Source organism: Sarcophilus harrisii, chromosome 4, assembly GCF_902635505.1.
Source record: "Sarcophilus harrisii chromosome 4, mSarHar1.11, whole genome shotgun sequence".
Classification (NCBI taxonomy): domain Eukaryota; kingdom Metazoa; phylum Chordata; class Mammalia; order Dasyuromorphia; family Dasyuridae; genus Sarcophilus; species Sarcophilus harrisii.
In genome coordinates this window covers 105,170,875-105,191,940 of record NC_045429.1, presented here as the reverse complement: position 1 = coordinate 105,191,940, position 21,066 = coordinate 105,170,875, and the positions used below count along the sequence as shown (strand labels likewise).

The 21,066-nt window shown below is 34.7% G+C and overlaps 1 protein-coding gene and 1 long non-coding RNA gene across 7 annotated transcripts in view; one reads left to right on the top strand and one right to left on the bottom strand.

The window, feature by feature from the left end:
- Positions 1-21,066, bottom strand: part of SYT14 (synaptotagmin 14) — a 260,052-nt gene that overhangs the window by 68,156 nt on the left and 170,830 nt on the right. For all 6 annotated transcript variants that reach the window (XM_031937302.1, XM_031937303.1, XM_031937305.1 and 3 more), the window contains 2 exons: positions 17,724-17,995; positions 10,600-11,049 (listed from right to left, as the gene is read on the bottom strand). In XM_031937302.1, coding sequence (XP_031793162.1) covers positions 10,600-11,049; positions 17,724-17,995 — 722 coding nt within the window. The remainder of the gene's footprint in view (positions 1-10,599; positions 11,050-17,723; positions 17,996-21,066) is intronic.
- The window catches only part of LOC116419105, a 114,648-nt gene that overhangs the window by 60,462 nt on the left and 33,120 nt on the right, over positions 1-21,066 (top strand). The window lies entirely within an intron of this gene.

Genomic DNA, 21,066 nt, shown 5'->3' with positions numbered 1-21,066 from the left:
TGACTGATTTGAGAAAAGTAAATGAACAGATGGAAACTATGGGAATTCTTAAGTCTGGACTTCCATCTTCTATTCAATTTCCTAGAGAATGGCCTCTTTTGGTTATGGACACTAAGGATTGTTTCTCTTCTATCCTTCTAGATAAGAAGGATATGAAAAGATTTGCCTTTTCAGTGCTCAGTGTTAACTTAGCTAAGCCTTATAAAGATATGAATGGACAGTTTTGCCACAGGGAATGAAAAATAGCTCTACTATGTGTCAAATGTATGTTGATGCTGCTCTTACTCCTATAAGAAAAGCATTTCCAAAAGTTATGTTATTACATTACATGTATGATACAGTGAGATGTGTACATGAGAAGCAACTGTTTTAGAAGCATGTCTACAAAAGACCATAGAAACACCATAGAAACACTAAGGAATTACAAATTGCTTAATAGCTCCAGAAAAAATTCAAAGGCATGCTCCTTTTCAATATTTAGGATATGAAGTATATCCTAAGGTGCTTACAGTACAAAAACTTTCAGTTTAACACTTAAATGACTTTCAGAAATTGATAGGAGACATCCAATGGATGTGTCCAGTGTTAGGCTTACCTACCTACCAATTGCAACCATTATATGACATTTTAAGGGGAGACAATGCTTTAAACTCATCATGCCAGCTTACAAAAGAAGCTCAAGAGGCTTTGAGAAAGGTTGAACTGACTTTAATCAATGTGGTTGGAAGAGTTACTCAAAAACTCTTGGAAATATCAGTTTTTGCTACACAAGAGGCACCCACAGCAGTCCTTCATCAAGGAGACAGTGTGGTAAGGTGGGTGAACCTCCCAGCATAACCAGAACAAAGCCTTACTCCTTATCCAGTGCTTGTGGCTAGAATTTTATCAAAGGTCATTAAGTGAGTTGTACAATTATCTGGGATAAGACCTGAGAAGATAAACAACTTTTATATCAATGCACAAATTAATGTATGTTGTGAAACTATCCCAGAGTAGCAAATTTTATTGGCCACAACTCCAAATTTTACGCACACAGGTGTCCATTAAAGATAACCTGGCTTTTACATAATTGGTGATGGATTTTTGAAGAAAAGATGTATAAGGTTCCTCTTAAAGGACCAACTATCTTTACAGATGCATCCAAACATAATATTTGCGCTGTATATTCTCATGACTTAACTATAAAGAGAGTAGTCAGAACTCCTTTTCAGTCCACTCAGCAGAATGAATTGTACGCCATCATTTTAGCTGTTACTTATCATCCAGGAGATACAAATATAAAATCTGATTTGGCCTATTCAGTAGGTGTGGTACAAAGAATTGCCACAGGCCAAAAAAAATTTTGTAGCTTCTAACATATATCAGCTCTTTAAGGAACTTCAAGAGCAAGTAAGAAAGCGTCAAGGTAAGATTTATATCTTGTATGTCCACTCTCATAGTGGATTTCCAGGTCCAGTTTTTTATAGAAATTCAAAGGCAGATAGATAGCCTTCTAACTATGTTAGCCAATACTCCTTTATTCTAGGCAGCCCAAGAATCTCATTCTAAATATCATCAGGCTGCTCGAGCTTTACATTTACAATTCAGGATAATAAGAAAGGAAGTTAGGAGCATAGTAAAAGCCTGTACACATTGCATTCCTTTACATGCTCCTACACTCCCTCCAGGGAAGTATCCTCGTGGTTTGAGACACAAAGAAATTTGCAAATGGATGTGACTCATTATAAATCTTTTGGTCATCTGGCTTTTATCCATGTTGTAGCTGACACCTTTTTGGGATTCACTTTTGCAATATCAGCAGCAGCAAAAGAGACAGCCCAAGTGGTCACTGAATTCCTTATACAAGCATTTGCAATTATGGGTGTGCCACAAGCAATAAAAACAGATAATGGACCTGCATATACTTTCAAACATTTTGCACACTTTTGTGCACAGTATCAGATTTTACATATCACTGGCATACCTTTTATTCCTCTAGGACAGACAATAGTAGAGAGGAGAAAGAGACATCAAGACTCCTCCAAAAACAAAAGAAATGGGGAGCCAGAGGTAACCCTAGAGAACTTCTAAATCTAGCTCTTTATACTATTAATTTCTTGATTTTTGACAAAGATGCACTGACTCTGGCAGACAGGTTTTATAACCCACTGGGAGGGCAGTGCCCAGTAAGAGCAGCTCCACTATTTTTAGATAATCACCAGGTGATGTGGAGAGACCTAGAAAGTGGTAAATGGAAGGGACCAGATAGGTTAACTGCTTGGGGGAGAGAATTTGCTTGTGTATCTACAGATGGAGATGGAATCAGATGGGTGCCAACGAGCCGTATTTGCCTTGTCCATCGCAGAGAGATGGAGCAGACCCTTGAAACAAAGGAGAAGACCCAAGAAACATCAGGTGGTTCCATCCCTGACTACATGTGCCACTGAAAGAGAAAGGCAGTTAACTCTATGTGTATGGCAATTGACTCATGAACATAAAAAATTTTCAGTGAGACTGATGCAGGACTTCAAAACCTGCAGGAATCATTGTATTCCCCGACACACAATGAGACTATTGCAGGACTTCAAAACTTGCAGGAATCATTGGATTCCCTGATATGTGAAGTGATGGACAATAGATTGGTTTTGGACTATCTCTTGGCTGCTGAAGGAGATGTATGTGTGGTTGTGAATTGATAGTTATTTTCTACACCTTCCTTCTAGGACTCATGGAAATCTTTTATAATACCATGTTGATTCATATTCTTTGTTATATCACTACTTGCCTGTGTGATTCCTCTCATTTATTCATGTTGTTACATCACTACTAGTCTGTGTTATATTACTCCTTGCTTGTGTAATACCTCCCATACTGATGGATTTATGCATAACTGTTTCAACTAAAACAAAAGAAAGTGGGCGATATAGAGGGCTACAGATAGTAGGGGAAATCTGGGTAAAGTAGAAGATGGGGGGCCGGCTGACGATGTCTGGTTTGGTTCCCCATCTCTCCTAAGGGTTCTCCCCCTTCCTGAGAAGTCAGGGAAGATGTGACCACTTGTGTTCTATTTGAAGCAAGGGATACTGTAATGTCTGGGCTAGCTCTCTGGCAGGCCTCAGGATCAGCCCGAGGCTTTGGACTTAGTGGAGAAGTGAAGTGAAGGAGGCAGGAAAGCTGCCACATGGCTGGTCAAAGATGGAGTCTGGAGCCTGAAGTCTTCTCTGTGACTGAGAGAGCCCTCTCTCTCTGGGACTCCCTTAAATACCCCAACACAACTACCTCACACCACACTGGGCATGTGCAACTGTGGAACATCACATCACCACATTAACCTAAGTATACCCCAACTACATTGACCACATCATTACATCACATGAGTACATGCTTAGAGAACCACCATCTCATACCAAGTAGGTACTTAGCTACAAGTACCCTGCTGTCCTAGATTCAAGCACACCCTTTCAGAGTTCCACTAGTGACAGGATACTTACAGTAAAGAGAGGCATTTTACTAATGAAGTAGCCAGGCGAGAGAAAACACAGGGCAGCCAAAATAATGAAGTTTCAAGAGCATTTATTACTGGCCAGGACTCCCAACACCAAGATGGGAGGGGTCAGTAATGAGTGATCTCAGGACCACATATTTATAGAAAGAAGAGAGAGAGAGACATCAAAATGTTTCTTGATACATTTGTCATAATAAAAGGAATTTCTATTCTAAACAGGAGGCAAATGTTATCACTCTAAGAGTGTCGTTCCCAAACAATAAGACAGTATTTCTTTAAGTTTATCAAGTTGTCAAGGTCTTAGGTTTTTCAGGTCAACACGACTGGGGGTGTAAAAATACCACTTGCATTAGGGCATGAAGAGCTAGTAATAAACTTCTAATTACAAAGATTCAAGATTATATTTCTCCCGGTCCCCTTTGGGATGCTTTTCTACTTCACTATCAATAGCAGAGTGCTTATAGCTAGCACTTGCTCAGTGTGAGATGGTGATGTAATGGTTCTACAGGTGACACATGTTCAGTGTGCTGTAGTGATGTCGTACTAAGGTATTTAAGGGCTGAGAGGACTTGAAATAAACAAACTCCATCTCTGACCATCCTTGTGAATCTTCTGCCTTCATCATTCCTCTACTAAGACCAAGGACTTGGGCTGGTAACCAAGGACTTAGGTTGGTCCCAAGATGGTCTGGAGAGCTAGTCTGAACAGTATATTTTGGCACTCTAGCGTGGGGGCTCTGGAAAGCAACGGTACATTTTGTCACCCCAACTTGGGGGCTCTAGGAAGCACACTACAGAATTACTTCAAAAAATATGAATCAAAGTAAAGAAATTGACTTATTTTATTTTTTTGCAAAAGATCAAATTAGGCAGAACTAGTTACAATTAAGAGATTAAAAGTCAGATCAATAAATATTCAATGTTCCTACTATGTTTCAAGCATGGTACTAAGAGCTAAAAACAATAAAAAAGAAAGTAAAATTCTGCCCTCAAGGAGCTTACTTTCTAAAAGTTAAAGACAATACACAAGAGGGAGCTAAAATCCAGGAGAAGAAGGAAGAAGAGGAAAGTACCAAGTCTCAGGGCATTGTTTTGAAGTTCAGAAAGTCAAGTACAGGCCAGGGAGGAGAACGAAAGCAGGGCCTGAGCCCATCCACAAAATGAAGGCTCTTTATCTTCTTTCCTTTGGCAATTATCTTTTCATCCACAGAAGGTTCTATCTAATCTTTGCTACCACAGACTTATACATATTTTTATATCCTTAAAACAAAAATTTCCTTAATTTATTCTCCCTTTTATGTCCCTGCTCCTCTTTTTCTACTGTTTCCCTGTGTATTACTGAAATGAACTTCTATACTGAGTTATATATTTTGCCTTCGTTGACCAATTCAAATGAAAATGAAATTCAAGTATTAGCTGCTCCTCCTCTCCTTCCTTCTTGTTAAATAGATTTCTACTCCCATTATGTGAGGTAATTTTCCCTAACCTGCTCCCTTATTAGAATGCAAGGTACTTATATCTGTTTATACCCTTATGACAGTCGGTTCATTTTTGCTCTTTAATGTTTTTCTTGATTCCTGCATTTATACATCAAAGTTTTTACACATCTCTAGTTTTTTCATCAGGAATTCTGGCAAATACTTTATTTCATTAAAGATACTTTTTAGCTCTTAGGGTTGTATTCAGTCATGCTGGGTAAGTTATTCTTGGTTATTGCAAGTACTTTGTCTTCTGGAATATCATACTCCAAACTCTCTGTTCCTTTATGTAGTAGTTGCCAAATTTGTGTGTAATTCTGACTATGGCTCCACAGTACCTGAACTCTTTCTTTTTGGATACTTGCAGCATTATTTTCTTTAACCTGGAAATTCTGGATTTTGGCTATCATATTCCTAGGAGTTTTAATTTGGGATTTCCTTCAGATGACTACTGGGGGATTCAATTTCTCCATTTGTTCTCTGGTTCTAAAGCTGTGGCTCCTCACTAGACTTGACTATTGTGGCTAGTGACTCAGGTTACTAGTGGTAGAAGTCTCATTTCTCCCTGATGAGCCCTCAATCTATTCATTAGTTATTCCAAATTTACTTCTCTTATTTTAAAACTTTTTTATATCTTTACTTCAATCTCATAGAAATAGATAGCCCTTCTTGCCAAAGTTCATCTCTCTATTGATTCTATTAATCATATAGATCCCAAGCTTACCCTAATGGGAACATGCTTATTTACAAATTTATTTGGAAGTATTTTGGCCAGAGAAGCATTTGTATCCACAAAAACCATTTTCTGTATTTTAGGTGCAACTAATACTGAAATGAACTGAATGATGAACAAAATGAAAGTAGAATAAATATAATTTGAGATAAATACAATATCTTAAATGTCTCCCTCAAAGATAGTTTGTCTTTATTTTCTAATTTGGATCAGAGTTATTCTAAGAAATGACTACATTTTTCCTAATTTAGCAAGTGTTTACTCAGACAATGTATATGACAGTTAATAGTGTAGAATGTTTCTTTTTTTTTACTCAAAAGAGTTTAAAATATTTTTTCTTCTTATGAACTTATTGCTTGCAACTTCTCATTTTTTTTTCACACAAATAGCTCTTGGTATTTCTAAGAAAGACAGCCCCAATCTTTATAGACATCTAACAGGCTTCTAATTTTTTTTTTAACAAGAACTGAAATTCAATCTACTAAACAATAGCAATCTATCACCTTCACCATAACCTTTTGATTTTAAAAGACACTGATGTCATATAATAAAAATGGAACAATTCCCCTGTGAGTGAAGGCTCCTCAAGGCTGACTACATGGTAAGAATTCAATGAGACACTAACCTTAGGTTTATACTTATACACATTAAAGTTCTCTCTCTACCCAAGCTTATGTAAAAACCAGTATTTGCTTTATTTTCTATCATTAAATTTTTAAATTCATTTTTTCACAGAGAAAAATATAGTTCATTTTTACACTCATTGCATATCACAGATTTTATCCTAATTTAAATAAGAAAGTGACATAATGTATCTTCCTTGTTCGAGTAAACAGTATTGCAATTCTTTCTCTTGTGATTTGCTGTGCCTCATGGGAAGCATGCCAGAAATATGGTGACTGAGGTATATGTCTAATAACCAGAAAAAAAGGAATAAAGTTAAAGAACTCCCTAAAAATAAGCTAACAATTTTTTGCCAAACACTGCAAAACTGGGGAAAGAAGGCAAAAATTAAAGCAAAGTCATACTACTTTTTAAACACACACTTTTCATAGCAGATTTGGTGAGGTAATCAATCATAACCTTAGCTGCTTTATATTATCTAAGTGAAAAAAGAAGAACTATTCTTGAAAAATATCTATAAAATATTTGGCAAGATATGCCCCCCCCCACTTGGGTGTCTTTTCTTCCTATCTCCTATCTTTTAATCTCCCTTTTTCTGTCTTCTGCTATTAGAATATAACTTATTAAGGGCAGGAACTATCTTTTTTGCATGAATTTGTATCCCCAGGGTCTGGTACATAGAAAGTATTTAATAAATGCTTGCTCACTGAGTGAAGAAATACTAAAGCTCTAATGTCAATTTCTTCAACTCTAAATTAGGATATCATTGTTTATGGTGTCTATTTCACAGGGTTGCACAGAGCTAAAAACTCTTGCAGATCAACCAAGAAAATAGCTTTTATTAAGCACTTAAGATGAACCAGGCACTGGGCTAAGTGCTGGATATACAAAAGAAAAACAGTCACCTCATTTTTATCTGAAATGGACAAAGAAAAAGCTGTACCCTTAAGACTTAAAAAACAAATTTGGCTCTTCCTAGAGAGGCAATAGATGCTCTAAGGAAGAAGCTGCTTGTTACACTAGAACTTAAAAAAAGATGTCAGGTGAGACATAATCCATTAAGGGACAAAAGAAGACTAGTAATCTTCCTTAAAGATACTGAAACAGTGATATGCTGACCTGACTGCAGTAGAGAGCTCTAATGTGTTCCTGAGGCATATATCTAAGACCAAATGGCTAACTTGTCAAGATTTATCAAAATGGAGGACTATGAACCATTTGTGGTGCTTCATATGGACAGAAATCCTATTGCCAGAAAGACAATTTTCTAAAAAGTATTGTCTGTGATTATGATAAATTATGATTATGATAAAGACAGAGAGAACTATAAGAACTGATGGAAAGTGAATCAAGAAAAACCAAAACAATATAAATAATGATACAATAATGTAGATAGATGGGGGGAAAAATAATTTTCTTTTTTTCTCAAGCCGTTTCTCCTGATTCCTCTTAATTTTATATTGAATTTGATCATCTCTTTTAGAAGTCTTGATATTGGCACTCAAGAATCTAAAACAAAACCTACTCTAACCCAAACCTTGTTCTTTCTCTTGATTTTACGGCATGCTTCAAATCTCTACTGTCATCTTTGGCTTCTCAAGTTCTATATATTCAATACCTACAATGACTCACATTTTTTTCTTGCTTCATTTCCCACTTGCCACTATCTTAGTTTAGTTCTCATTATTGCCTGGAAAAGCATTTTTACTGATTTCTTCACTTCTATTTGTCCTATTCCTTATTTCTTCTTCATAATGATAGATTAATTTTCATAATTTAGAGACATCATCATAGCATTCCACTATTCAAAAACCTTCACTAGCTCACTATTTCCTAAACAATAAAGTCTAATTCTTTTGCTTGGTCAGTGAGTCCCACAAGAATTTATTGTGTCCACACTTCTGTAATCAATTTGACGGATTTAATTGTTCTAGGAACAGATTCCAGGATTTTCTGCTATTGTATTTCCCCTGGAGAACCCTACCCATTCATTTCTACTTGTTGAAATTCTACTCGCCCTCAGATAGCTCTGCTCAGGTGCCACTTATGCCATGAAATCTTCCCTGATCTCTCCAGGATGGAAATATATTTCTCTTCAAAATTCTAATTACATTTGATTCATATCAGTTTTATTCCTCATCAGCCCTCTGCAGGTGCACTGCTAACTGATCTCCTCAGAACTTTCTCTACCATGCCATAGAAACCTCTTTATCTTGAAAACTCACTCTATTCCTGGACTACTTCTCACACTAGAAGTCTTGCCCTCCTGTAGTCTAACCATCTGACTAACTGGCTTCTCCCAAAAGCCTGCAATTAAAAGAGGTGGCCTAGGCCAAAGATGGCTTCCTACTTCTGCAGGCTACACTGCTAACTCATCTCCACAGAATTTTTTTCTCCCACGTCCCTATTCAGAGTCCCTTCTCCATCCCTCATGCCCTTTTCAGATCCCTTTTATGTGTTATCACCTCTCTTGAGAATGCAAGATCCTTGACACTATATTACTTTCTTTATTTCTCCTTGTATTCCCAGAACTCAACACAAGGTAAGTACTTAATAAAAGCTTGTTGATTGACATGTATTACATTCTATATTATGGTTATCCAAACCTGAGGATTATTTCTACTACTAGAATGTAATCTTGAGCTGTTTTGTAAAATGTTAGAGCTAGATGGAATCCTAGAGATGATTTAACCCATATCCTTATGTTACAGCTGAATGAACCAAGACTCAGAAGCAAAGTGATTTGTAAAAAGTTATACATGCATCTAATAAAAACTAGGGCTACAATTCAGGTTTCATGATTCTCTAGTCAGGGGCTCTTTTTACTATCTCTGGCTTTCTTTACTAGCATGCTATCAATTTTATCTCTATATCTTCTTTATCATCTAACCTGATATTCTTCCCATATTAAACATCAGAATGATGACAATACCATATAATCACCCAAAAAGATCTCAAAAAGAGAAAATCCTGTGGAGAGATGTTGGTAGTACAGCCTGTAAAGGGGTGAAGACAACTTTGGCTGGAGCCTTCTCTAAAACCTTGAAGAACTCTCTTTAATGTGACTTCTTTATAAATGCATGTTAACATGATAAAATTCTACTCTCCATGAAATGAATATATTCATTTGTAAATCTCAAGTGGTAGAAAGAAGGCTCAAAGTCTTGGCTGGACTATAACATACAGAGGGTACATTTTAAAAATTTATGACAATCATGCAAATGGCCCTATCCATGCATTTTCAGATACTTCTTAACAAATTTTTACTGAGTGTTCCTGGAAAAGTTCTTCCTTTTATGACCAGCTAATACATTCACCTACTTAAATTTAAGTCTATATTTTCTTCTTTTTTTTTAACACAGACACAGAGAAGAATTGATTTATACCTCTTTTATAAGATCTCTTTGAATAATTCAATAATCTAACATTCTATGTTAAAAAACCCCACAAAATCTCCATCTCTGATATAGATGAAAGCATATGCTAACACGGTTTGCCAGTTCTAGGATGTTGCCAGGAAATGCCAAAATTTTAAAATAAAATTACTGAGAACTATGTCAGATGTAGTTTATACATTAATTTGCAAAACTTTAAAAAAAATATGCTTCTTGATTTTAAAAGCCATCATCGCCACATATTGATTAGACATTATGATATTCTTTAATTACTACAAACCGAGTTCAAATATCATTTTAGTTTGTAAAATTTCATTCATAATAAAAAGAGAACTCAAAACAACAACAATAAAGAAAAACATGGCAAATGCAGTTTGAATTGAAACGAAATTGTTCCTAACTATCTATAATTTTGAAACTGCAAAATAAAAGAGAATTTTTTTTATAACAGGATCACCACCATGTGGAAAACAGTTTGAAAAAATAGATTGGTTACATATGTATTTATATTACATATGTTAATTTTTTTAAGGACGTAATTTTTTTTTCAGGATTGAAACCTCTTCCGCTAATGCAGACTGCAACCCATCTATAAGTTGTCTTAAAGAGTGCCTAAGGCTTATAGAGATCCAGTAATTTGCATCTTGTCAATGGAGAACCCAGGCCATCTACTATGTTAGTGTGTCTATGACATAAAGCATATACTTTGTTTATATGTAGTATATACATATATATATATATGTATATACTACATATATTTTATATATATATATATGTCAGTATCCATCCACACATGCAGAAACACATGTATATGTATATGTGCATGTGCACATGTGTGTGCATGCATGTAGTACCCTCTTCAAAGACTACTTTGTTAGATACTCACAGAAAGACTGTAAGAAGGCTCCAAAATCACGGGTAATGACATCTTCCCTTGAAGATTCAATTTTGTTAAATAAAAAATTTTTTCACCCACAATCTTTTCTTTTTTCATGCGACGTACACCATAGAGTCTAAAGCGAACTGCATAATTTCCAATCATCTCAGATTCAACATGGTTAAACTTGAATGTTTCTGTGAAGACAGGACATGGCCCTCGCTGGACGCTTGTCTTGGCTCTCTGCTTCTTTATGGGCAGAAGAACAAGGTGCACCTGCCAGCAGTTGCTGCTGGTCCTGTTGTATGTTGGGATGTCTGTGACAGCTGTCACTGTTACTAGGAGCTTCTGTTCTTGTGAGTCATAGTCAAAAGTCACATCCAGGGTGCCATATTTAGCTTCTGGCTCAGGATCAAAAGGTTTAGGAAGTTGTGAAGATGATCCTTGAGCTGACACATCCTAAGAAAAATAAATGTAAATGTTTCAGTTTTTAAGTTTTATTGTCAATCTAGTAGAGAATGATATGCATGACTTTTTTAAAGCCTGGTGATATTAACACGAACTTAATTCATTACAATATAGACAAAAAAAGACAAAAAAGATAGATCTATGAAGCCAAGGTAGTTTATCTAGGCAACAAGGTTACACTAAAATATTAGCCTTTTAAAACATATATGTTATTTCAGATTTCAAGAAGAAGAGGGAAATCGTTATAAATAGACATGTGTAAAATTTAGAAAACTTCCAAAGTTTTCTTTTAAAATTATGAATATGTTTACTACTCTTATATTTAGCTTAGTTAAAAATTAGAACAAAGTGAAAGCATAGTAGAATTTGAATTTATTTTTCAAGAACTGATCTGAAGTATCATTACTAATATTAAAAAAAATCCAAGACTTGAAAAATAGAGGAAATTTAATTTGAAAGTATAAACATTGCAGTATCAGAAAAATTTTCCTCCAAATATTCTTTATAATGTCGATTATGTTTACTCTCAAACATTTTCATTAGCGATTATTAAAAACAAAACACTTCATAAATTCATTACTGATAAGAAATTCTGAAGTTCCAAAGTCCTTTTGGAAAAATGTAAAGTTTTTACAAAGCTGCAAGAAAATAATCTCCCTGTTTTAGCCATTCTTCTCCTGAGAATTATCAATTACATGCCACTCCAACTACCCTGGGCATCCCAGGAATGTCAGACAGTACTGCTTGCCTTTCATAATTTTTCTCTACAACATCTGCAGGGGAGCATCCTGGCAGGATTGACAGAAGTATATAAGACTTCTTAGGAACAGATGATCAAAATAAGATATATCATGTGTCCCTTTTGTCAGGGTCCTGTGACTGTTGACTGCCAGAATTTCATAACTTCTGACACAGATGCCTCTGCAAAAGTGCATGTTTACTGAATAGGAAGGGCTTACATTTTTATATACTTATTTAATATTTCATTCTTCCCCAATTACATGTAAAGACAATTTTAAACAGTAGTTGCTTTTTTATTTGAGATCCAAGTTTTTACCTTTCTATGTTTCTCTCCCCACTCATTGAGAAAACAAGCAATTTGATATGTTATAAACATACAGACATGCAAAACTTATTTCCATGTTAGTCATGTTGTAAAAGAAAACAAAAACCCCAAGAAAAATAAAGTTTTAAAAAATGCTTTGATATGATTTTTAGACTCAATAAGTTCTTTCTCTAGAGATGGACAGTATTTTTTGTAAACCATAAGTCCTATGAAATTGTCTTGGATCACTGTATTGCTAAGAACTGCTAGGTCATTCACAGTTGATCATTATTATAACATCACAATTGCTGTTACTTGGTACAATGTTCTATTGTTTCTGTTCATTTCACTTTACATTAGTTTATGTAAGACTTTGCAAGTTCTTTTGAAAGTATCCTACTTATCATTTCTTATAGTACAATAGTATTCCAAGCACCATCATATCCAACTTGTTTAGCCATTCCCCAATAGACATCCTCTCAATTTCCAATTCTTTGCCACAACTAAAAGAGTTGCTCTGCATATTTCTGTATATAATTTTTTTCTAAATTTTCTAAAATTTTCTTTTCCAAAAAAATCTCTTTGGAATATAGACATAGTGATGGTATTGTTCAGGTCAAAGGATATATATAGTTTTATAACCCCCTTTGGGTATCGTTCCAAATTGCTCTCCAGAAAGGTTGAATTAATTCACAAATCTGGTAATAGTGCGATAATGTGTCAATTTTTCTCACATTCCCTCCAACATGTTTTCATTTTTTAAAAATCATGTTAGGTTATCTTTTTAAAAACTTTTTTTAAAACCATGTTAGATATCCTGTCTGATAGGAGATAAGTGTGGAGTAGTACCTAAGATATGTTTTAATTTGCATTTCTCTAATAAAAATGATCAAGAGCTTTTTTCATATGACTATAGATAAGCTCTGAAAACTGCCTGTTCATGTCCTTTGACCATTTATCAACTGGGAAATAGCTCTTATTTTTTATAAATTTGGCTAAGTTCTCTATAGAGTTGAGAAATGAAACCTTTATAAAAGAAACTTAATATAAAGATTTTTTTCAGTTATAATTACTGTGTATTTCCTTCCATTTTGTTTTCCTTATTTATCCTTTTCTCTCTTATCTTATCTTCAAAAAAAATTTTGCTTCTATTACCTCTCCTAATCTAACCTTTCTTTCATTAGTACCCTGCCCTTTCTCTTATCCCCTTCCCTTCCTTCTTCCCAGTAGAATGAGATAAGATTTCTGTATTCAACTGAATATGTATGTTATTTCTCCTCTGAATCAATTCCTATGTATATAAGATTAAAGCTTGCTCTCCTCATCTCCATCTTCCTCACTACTATAAAAGCTCTTTCAAGATTCTTTTAGACAAGATAATTTACCCCATTCTACTTCTCCATTTCCCCTTCTCCTAGTACATTTCTCTCTCATTCTTAAATTTTATTTTTTTAGATATTTTCTTGTCTTAGTCAACTCATATCTGTGTTCTCTGTCTGTGCATACTTCTTCTATCTATTCTTCTACCTACCTATTAATAATAAGTATTCTTAGAAGTTACCAATATCATCTTCCCAGGTAGGAATATAAACAATTTAAGCTTTTTTGAATTCCTTATTATTTATCTTTCCTATTTAACTTGTTGTGCTTCTGACCAAAACATTACACTCAGTTTTTCTGAATAGATATTTTTTGCTCCTTTGTCCTCTAGAATATCATGTTCCAAACCTGCCTATCCTTTAATATTGAAACTGCTAAATCCTATGTGATCATGACTGTGGTTCCATTTTATTTGAATTGTTTCTTTCTGGCTACTTGCAATGGTTTTTTTCTTGACCTGAAAACTCTAGAATTTGACTATTATATTCTTGGGAGTTTTCATTTGGGGATTTCTTTCAGGAGGTAATCAGTAGATTCTTTTGATTTCTATTTTACCATCTAGTTTAGGGAAGTTTTCCTTAAAATTATAATGGCTTTCAGAAGGTTCAGTAATCCTTAAATTAGCTCTTTTTGACTGATTTAACAGATTAGCTATTTTTCCAATGAAGTATTTCATGCTTTCTTCTATTTTTTTCATCTTTTTTAAAAAAATTGTTTCCTGATAGATCATGGAATTATTAGCTTCCACTTGTCCATTATTTTCTTCAGTGAGCAAAAGCTCTCCTTTTCTCTCCTTTTCCATTTGGACCATTATACTTTTAAAGGAGTTCTTTTCTCCAGTAAATTTTTATACCTCTTTTTTTTTAATGTGTCCAATTTTGTTTTTAAGGGGGTACTCTTTCATTTATTTTTTGTTTTTTATTTTTAACCATTTGGCCTATTCTGTTTTTTCCTCAGTATTTGTGTGTGTGTGTGTTTTCTTTACTAAGCTAATTAGTCTTTCCCCATATTTTTCTTTTAGCACTTTCATCTCTTTTCTCATTTTTTTCTTCTACCTCTCTTATTCAAATATAAAAACCCTTCCAGGATTTTCTTCCAAGAATTCTCTTTGGGCCTGAGACCAATTTGCATTTTTCTTTGAAGTTTTGAATGTAGCAGTTTTGACTTTGTTGATTCTTCTGAGTTTGTGTTTTGATTTTTCAGGCCATTATAGTAACTTTGTATCATCAAGTTCTTTTTAATTGCTTGCTAATTTTCCAGTATATTTCTTGACTTTTAACTTTATGTTAAAATTGAACTCTGCTCCAGGGTAAAGGGAGCACCCAATCTTCAGGGTATTTGGGGGTTTTGTTTGTTTGTTTCGCCGCTGTTTTGAGAAGTTAGTTCTAGGGATCTATAAATTTTCTATTCTTCTTAGTTGGTAAAACCTAAGAAGAGGTATGTTTCCTACCGTCCTGGACTTTGCACTGATCTGTGAGTGACCACAAGTATACTTTTCCATTCCTGAAACTATGAATAGGATCCCTAATTCTTGTGGCCACAATCTCTGGTGTGCTAGTGATCCTTTCTGTATCCACTTATGGGCAATGCAACAGTCCTGCACCAGTGCCAGTAAAGGGACCCCTATATTCTCCTTTTGACCAGTTATTTAGCATCTGTGGGTTGATAATTCTGGACAGCCGACTCAATCACCCCCAAGGCTTGCTGCTGGTTTGCTGGAATCTGCCTGCCTGTGCTGGATTGTGCTCTATCCTCACCAAGGTGGGATGGATCTATTGACCTTCTAAATTGTTTTGGTTTAGGAAATTGTTTTCCCTGTCCTTTTGTAGGTTCTGCCACTCCAGAATTGGTTTTGAGCAGTTTTTTAAAAGTTGTTTGAAGAGGAATTTGGGAGAGCAAAGGTGAGTCTGTATCTTTTTTCCACCATCTTGTCTCTGACTCATTCATAAGGTTTAGACAAAGATATGGCTATTAAAACTACTAATTACTTTGTGACATAGAGTTTTTTTTTTAGTCATTTCATCATGTTTGACTTTTCATGATCCCATTTGAATTTTTCTTCACAAAGATACTAGACTGGTTTGCCATTTCTTCTCCAGTTCACTTGACAGATGAAAAGACAGACAAAAGGGTAAAGTGGCTTGCTCAGGGGCAGAAAGCTAATAAGTATCTGAGGCCAGATTTGAACTCAGCAAGATGAGTCTTCTTGTTTTCAGGCCTGGTGCTCTATTCACCACGCTACCAACCTCCTTCATGACACCAAAGTATTCATTGTTAAGACCTTTAGTGAACACTGCCTAAAACTCTTAAGCAGATAACAATCCAATCCAAAGCACAAGATGTTCTCAAAACATGGTCCCAACACAGACACAGATTCCCTAGAACTACATTAGGTTGTCAACACACACAACTTATATGACACACAGTATTAGATTCACTAGTCTAGAGATCTGGGTCCTCCTCATTATTATCTAGGACTTCTATTTGATACCAGAATAAGAAAAATGCTTATATCTTCCTCTGGAATCTTGGCAACAGATGTGCCATTGGGCTTCCAGAGCTCATTTGTTCTGCCTCCTTCTTGTCATGTGAATTTGAGAAATGATCCTACGGATAGTTAGCAGCCAGAACTAAGGTGAATATTGATTTTAAATAGGTGCTTTAACAGATTTCAAAGTTTTACATCAGATGTTCTTTCCCAATAGTTTAAAACTTTTATTTAATCAGTTGTCTGAAAAACTCTTCCTGATCTTAGACTCAGTGAGTTATTGTACTATAGATTTAGACCTGGAAAATTCCTCAGAGAAAATTTAGATTTTCTAACTCTCATTTTATATATAAGAAAACTGAGGTACTGAGAAGTGAGATGGTTTACATAAGGTTATATATCTCTGAAGTGGAAGAACTGGGATCTGATACCAATGTTAAGACTCTAAACTAAGTGATTTCCCCTCTATACTAGGCTGTCATTTTATGTCAAGTTATCTTTGTGCTGACTACACTGTTTAAAGTTCAGCTATTCCAAGATTATGCATTTGAAAGCTTAGTTTTAAAACTTAATTCTCTGTATACACATGATAACATATATACATACATGTATGTATATATAAACATATTTATCAATTATTTTATTATGCTATTTACATATTACATGCAAAATACATATGTATGTATATGTATAATATGATATTATCATATTATATTATTATTTCTTATAGAAGCCAGGTCTTATCACTTCTGATTTACTGCTTTTTCTATCTTTCAAGGAATATTTATCATTTATTCAGAAAATCATTACCTACATCCCAGCTTGTTAAACTGTGGTTTCTGAGCCCATATGGAGTATCATAACTGAATGTAAGAGTCCAAAATTATGATTTATTATCAACAAATGTTTGCTTTGTATACCTATTATATATGCTTATATGTCCAGAGTCACATAAAAATTTCTCAGGCAAAAAGGGGCCACAAGTGGAAAAAAGTTTAAGAAGCCCTGATCTAAATGGTAGTGGTCATTAATGCCCACAATAATATAGTTTTAATTTATAATGAGAAATTACTAATTGAAGGCCCTAGTTAGGAAGAAGTAATTAAAATTAAAGTTGCAGTGGTATTCCTGTAGAAAAAGGGAAAATACACCGAATCTTTCCAAAATCTAATATGAATACTCACTTGTTCTTTTTCTCATTTTGGTCTCAAAAACAAAACAAACACTGAAATATCCCCCAAATCAAATTTACCATGATTTCAAACCTTATAATGAAAATAAAATGAATTCAACCCATTTATTTATGTTGATATAAAAAATACAACTTTTGTTGTATGTATAATAAGCTGTTGCTACTGTTGTGAGTTATGAGTTAGAAATGTAATTCCTCTCCAAAGAAAAAATTAATTACTTTAGCTGATATCAATACAATGCCATTAGCAAAATTCATTTTATCAGGGAACTGACATTTCTATTTTAAAGTTGAAACCATAATGTTGCAAGCCTATTTAAGAAAGTCATTTCTTTTTTCTACAACTAGTCTCTTTTCAGCATTTCAAAATACTATAAGTATATAAGAAGTGTAAGACTCCCTGACTTGAAGTTAAGCGGCCCTGGTCAAAAGTGTAAAAACTAGATTAAGGATGTAAATTGGGATAACAAACTATCACAGACAAGGTCAAATACACCATAGCACTGTACCTTTACCCAAAAGATCATATGGAAACATTATGGGTACACCCTTTTACTTACTTCTGGACTAAGAACAGCAGTACTGTCACTGGGCACATCCTCTTCATAGCCTTTATTATGAAAACTTTCTATTTCATGTCCTGTACTTCCTTCGCTTGGGCACTTATTGTATGAACATCTTGGACTGTTGCTACAGTGAGAAAATTCACATTTACTGTCACCAATTTCTGAAGGTGTACATGAGAGATGTGGAGAGCCACTGTCATCCTGATATGGTGGTGGCTGTAATTCATCCAATGGAGGTGTTCTTCTCATTCTTTGAATGCAGTTTGCTGTGAATGAGTGAGAATTCTCGTTATACTTTAATTAGAGCTTTAATTTTTAATATAATATGTGGTAGACTTAGATGATCAGAAGAATTCATTGAAAAATTGTATATCATTTTGGACTACAATATTTACAGACATAATTTCTCCTCTGTTAATTCTGAGGATAACTAAAACTATCTCCCTCTAACCCTCTAAATCTATAAAACAGAATTTGGGAAAGTGACAAAATATTTTTTGATCCATTAAAAACAAAAGACAAAAGATATAATTTAGGACAAAAACAATGTTGAACCAATATAGAAACTCGAACTGTTTTTTTTTCCTCCCTTAAAGTTAAAAAGTCTTGTTCCAACTCAAATGTACTTCACATTTGTAATATTGTTTACATGTAAATAGGCAGCATTCTGATTCTACACATTGATTTCCAAATTTGTGCTATCTGAAAATCTGATAAACAATCATTTGATAAGCACTCAGTAATCATTTACAATGTGCTAGGCATTGTGCTAAGATCTAGAAATACAAAGAAGTACAAAAACGATTTCTGCCTTTAAGGAACTCACACTCTAAAGGGGTAGACAACATGCAAAAAACTAAGAACATACAAGATATATAAATGGAAAACAAATAGAGAAGGAAATTGGGGGAAAACTTGCAGAAGATGAGATTTGAACTGAACCATGAAGAAAGTCCTGAGCAAAGCCACAAGATGGAGGCAAAGTGGGAGAGCATTCTGGAGATGAGGGATAGCCAATGAGCAGGCCCAGAATTAGTAAGAGGACTGGCAAGGATGACAGTTGCTCAATTGTAGAATATGATGAAGAAAGTAAAGTAAAATAAAGAAAGTAAAGAATGGAAAGGAAAAAAGGAACCAGGACAGAAAAGTTTTAAATGTTCACACAGAATATTATATTTGACTTCTGAACCTAATAATAGGAAGTCACCAGTGTTTATTTGGAGATGAGGGATATGAAGAGACCCATCCTTTTAATAGAAAATCTCTCTGGCAGTTAAGTGGAGTATGGAATAGGGGAAGGAGGGAGATTGGAGACAAGCAGATCTTAAAAGGCTATTGTAATAGCCCAGGTGTGAGGTCATGATGGCCTAAATTAGAGTGGCAGTGGTGACAGAGAGTGGTGAGAGAGAGTGTGAAGGAGAAACAAGACTCAGCATCAGACTGGATATGTGGTTGATGTGTGAGAGTGAGCCCCAGTAATTAGGAAGAAGGTAATATCTTTGATAGAAATAGGACAGTTGGGGGGAAAGGTTGGGTTTAGGGGGAAAATAAGCATGACACCTGTGCACTTATCCATATTAATGATTAAAATGTTATAGAGCAGAAAGCCAAGTAAAGATTACTGGAGCATTCTGATGAAGATCCTTAGCAATCATCTGACTTAAATGCAGAATGGAGAGAGAAGGCTGTTAAAAAGTCAGCAGTGAGATAGAATATAAACCTCATTGTATAAATCTTATAAGGATGGATAATGAATGATTGCAAGCAATGTCATCTCATAAAGCAGAAGCACTGAAGGGTAAAACCAATTTTTAAAAAACTTGACAAGATATCAAACTAAACAAAGCCATCCCAAGGACATATAGGGATGAGTATGGAAGGAGGAATACAAATAGAAGAAATATGGAAAAGATTGATAAAAATCATTATAATAAGTTATTTCCATTAAAGAAAGCAGAAGTAGCACTCTGAAGCCTAGCATCACAATCTGAGGTTTAGTTATAGAGGTATTAGAAATTATACTAAAGAGAAAAAAGACAGAAAAGGTAGATATAGAAGAGATCCATGAAGGAGACAATGTGTTTCAAATGAAGAGGGACTAATACAAAGTTTCTGAACGAGGGGAAGATACCAAGTGCAGAAGAAATCTTGGGCTTTATTAATACTAGGAGTGAATTTGTCTTTTTTCTAGTATTAATAAAGCCCAAGATTGAATTAGTCCCCCTACATTTAATATATAATATAGAATTAACCATGCAAAATAACCTTCTGATAATAAATATAAGGTGAGACATGAAATGGGGAAAATATGTTCACCAAATACATCCACCACAGTGATAGAGAAGATACAACACCAAATCCAAGTCCAAGAGAGGATCCCTATATAATGTAAAGTCTTCCAGATGCTCCTGGTTGTAGATAACATGCTATGGATTTCCTTATATTCCAGAATCTTCTGTAATCACTCAAAAGAAGATCTATAATCACTCAAAAGAATATGGCCTGTCCTAAGGCACAAAAAAATAGATTTAAATAGATTAAAAAGTATATATTGCACAACTTACAAGATGCATTTAAATGAACAATCTACTGAGCTTGCCTAGCTGTATGCATATTTGGGTCAGATAATACAGTTGGACTAGAGTTGAACTGGAAAAAAGAGAGTGGTCTGGATTGCTTTTATTAAACTGCAAAGCTCTTTTACTGATTCTAATAGTCTCATGCCCATCTTTTTCATACTAACATTTTAATTACGTATCCAATATTTTGCCAACTCTTGTTGCTTTAGACAGCAAAACATAAAATACAAGTGCCTTTGAAGAACCAAAAATTATCACACAAATTACAAGGGCATGTGGTAGGTAGGAGAAGGTTGCAGCCTAGAACCAGTGAGAAATTCTGAAGAAGAGGTGACTAATGGAGAATATGATAGGGAAAAAAATTGAGTGGTCATAGAGGAAGAATGAAGGGTAACAGGTAGGTCGCCAGAAGTGTTCTCTGGGCACAAATGAAAAGTTAGGAGTAAGTGTTGAAGACCTTCAGGATGGGAGTAGACTTCCTGAGGGATTCCTGGCATGTGTTCCACAGGATGAGCAAGTATGGATTGAGGTCTACATAATTGAAGAGAACTCCAAATTCAGTGAGATCACATATCCATTTGAGTACTTTCATCATCATTGTAAATGTTTCTCCAGGTTCTGCTCATGTTATTCTATATTAGGGGATACAAATTATCCCAGTTTTCTCTGAATCCATTTCTTTTATCATGTTATATTACAATAATAACTTCATTAACTTCTATAAACTACAACATTTCAGTCATTCATCAATTGTGAGG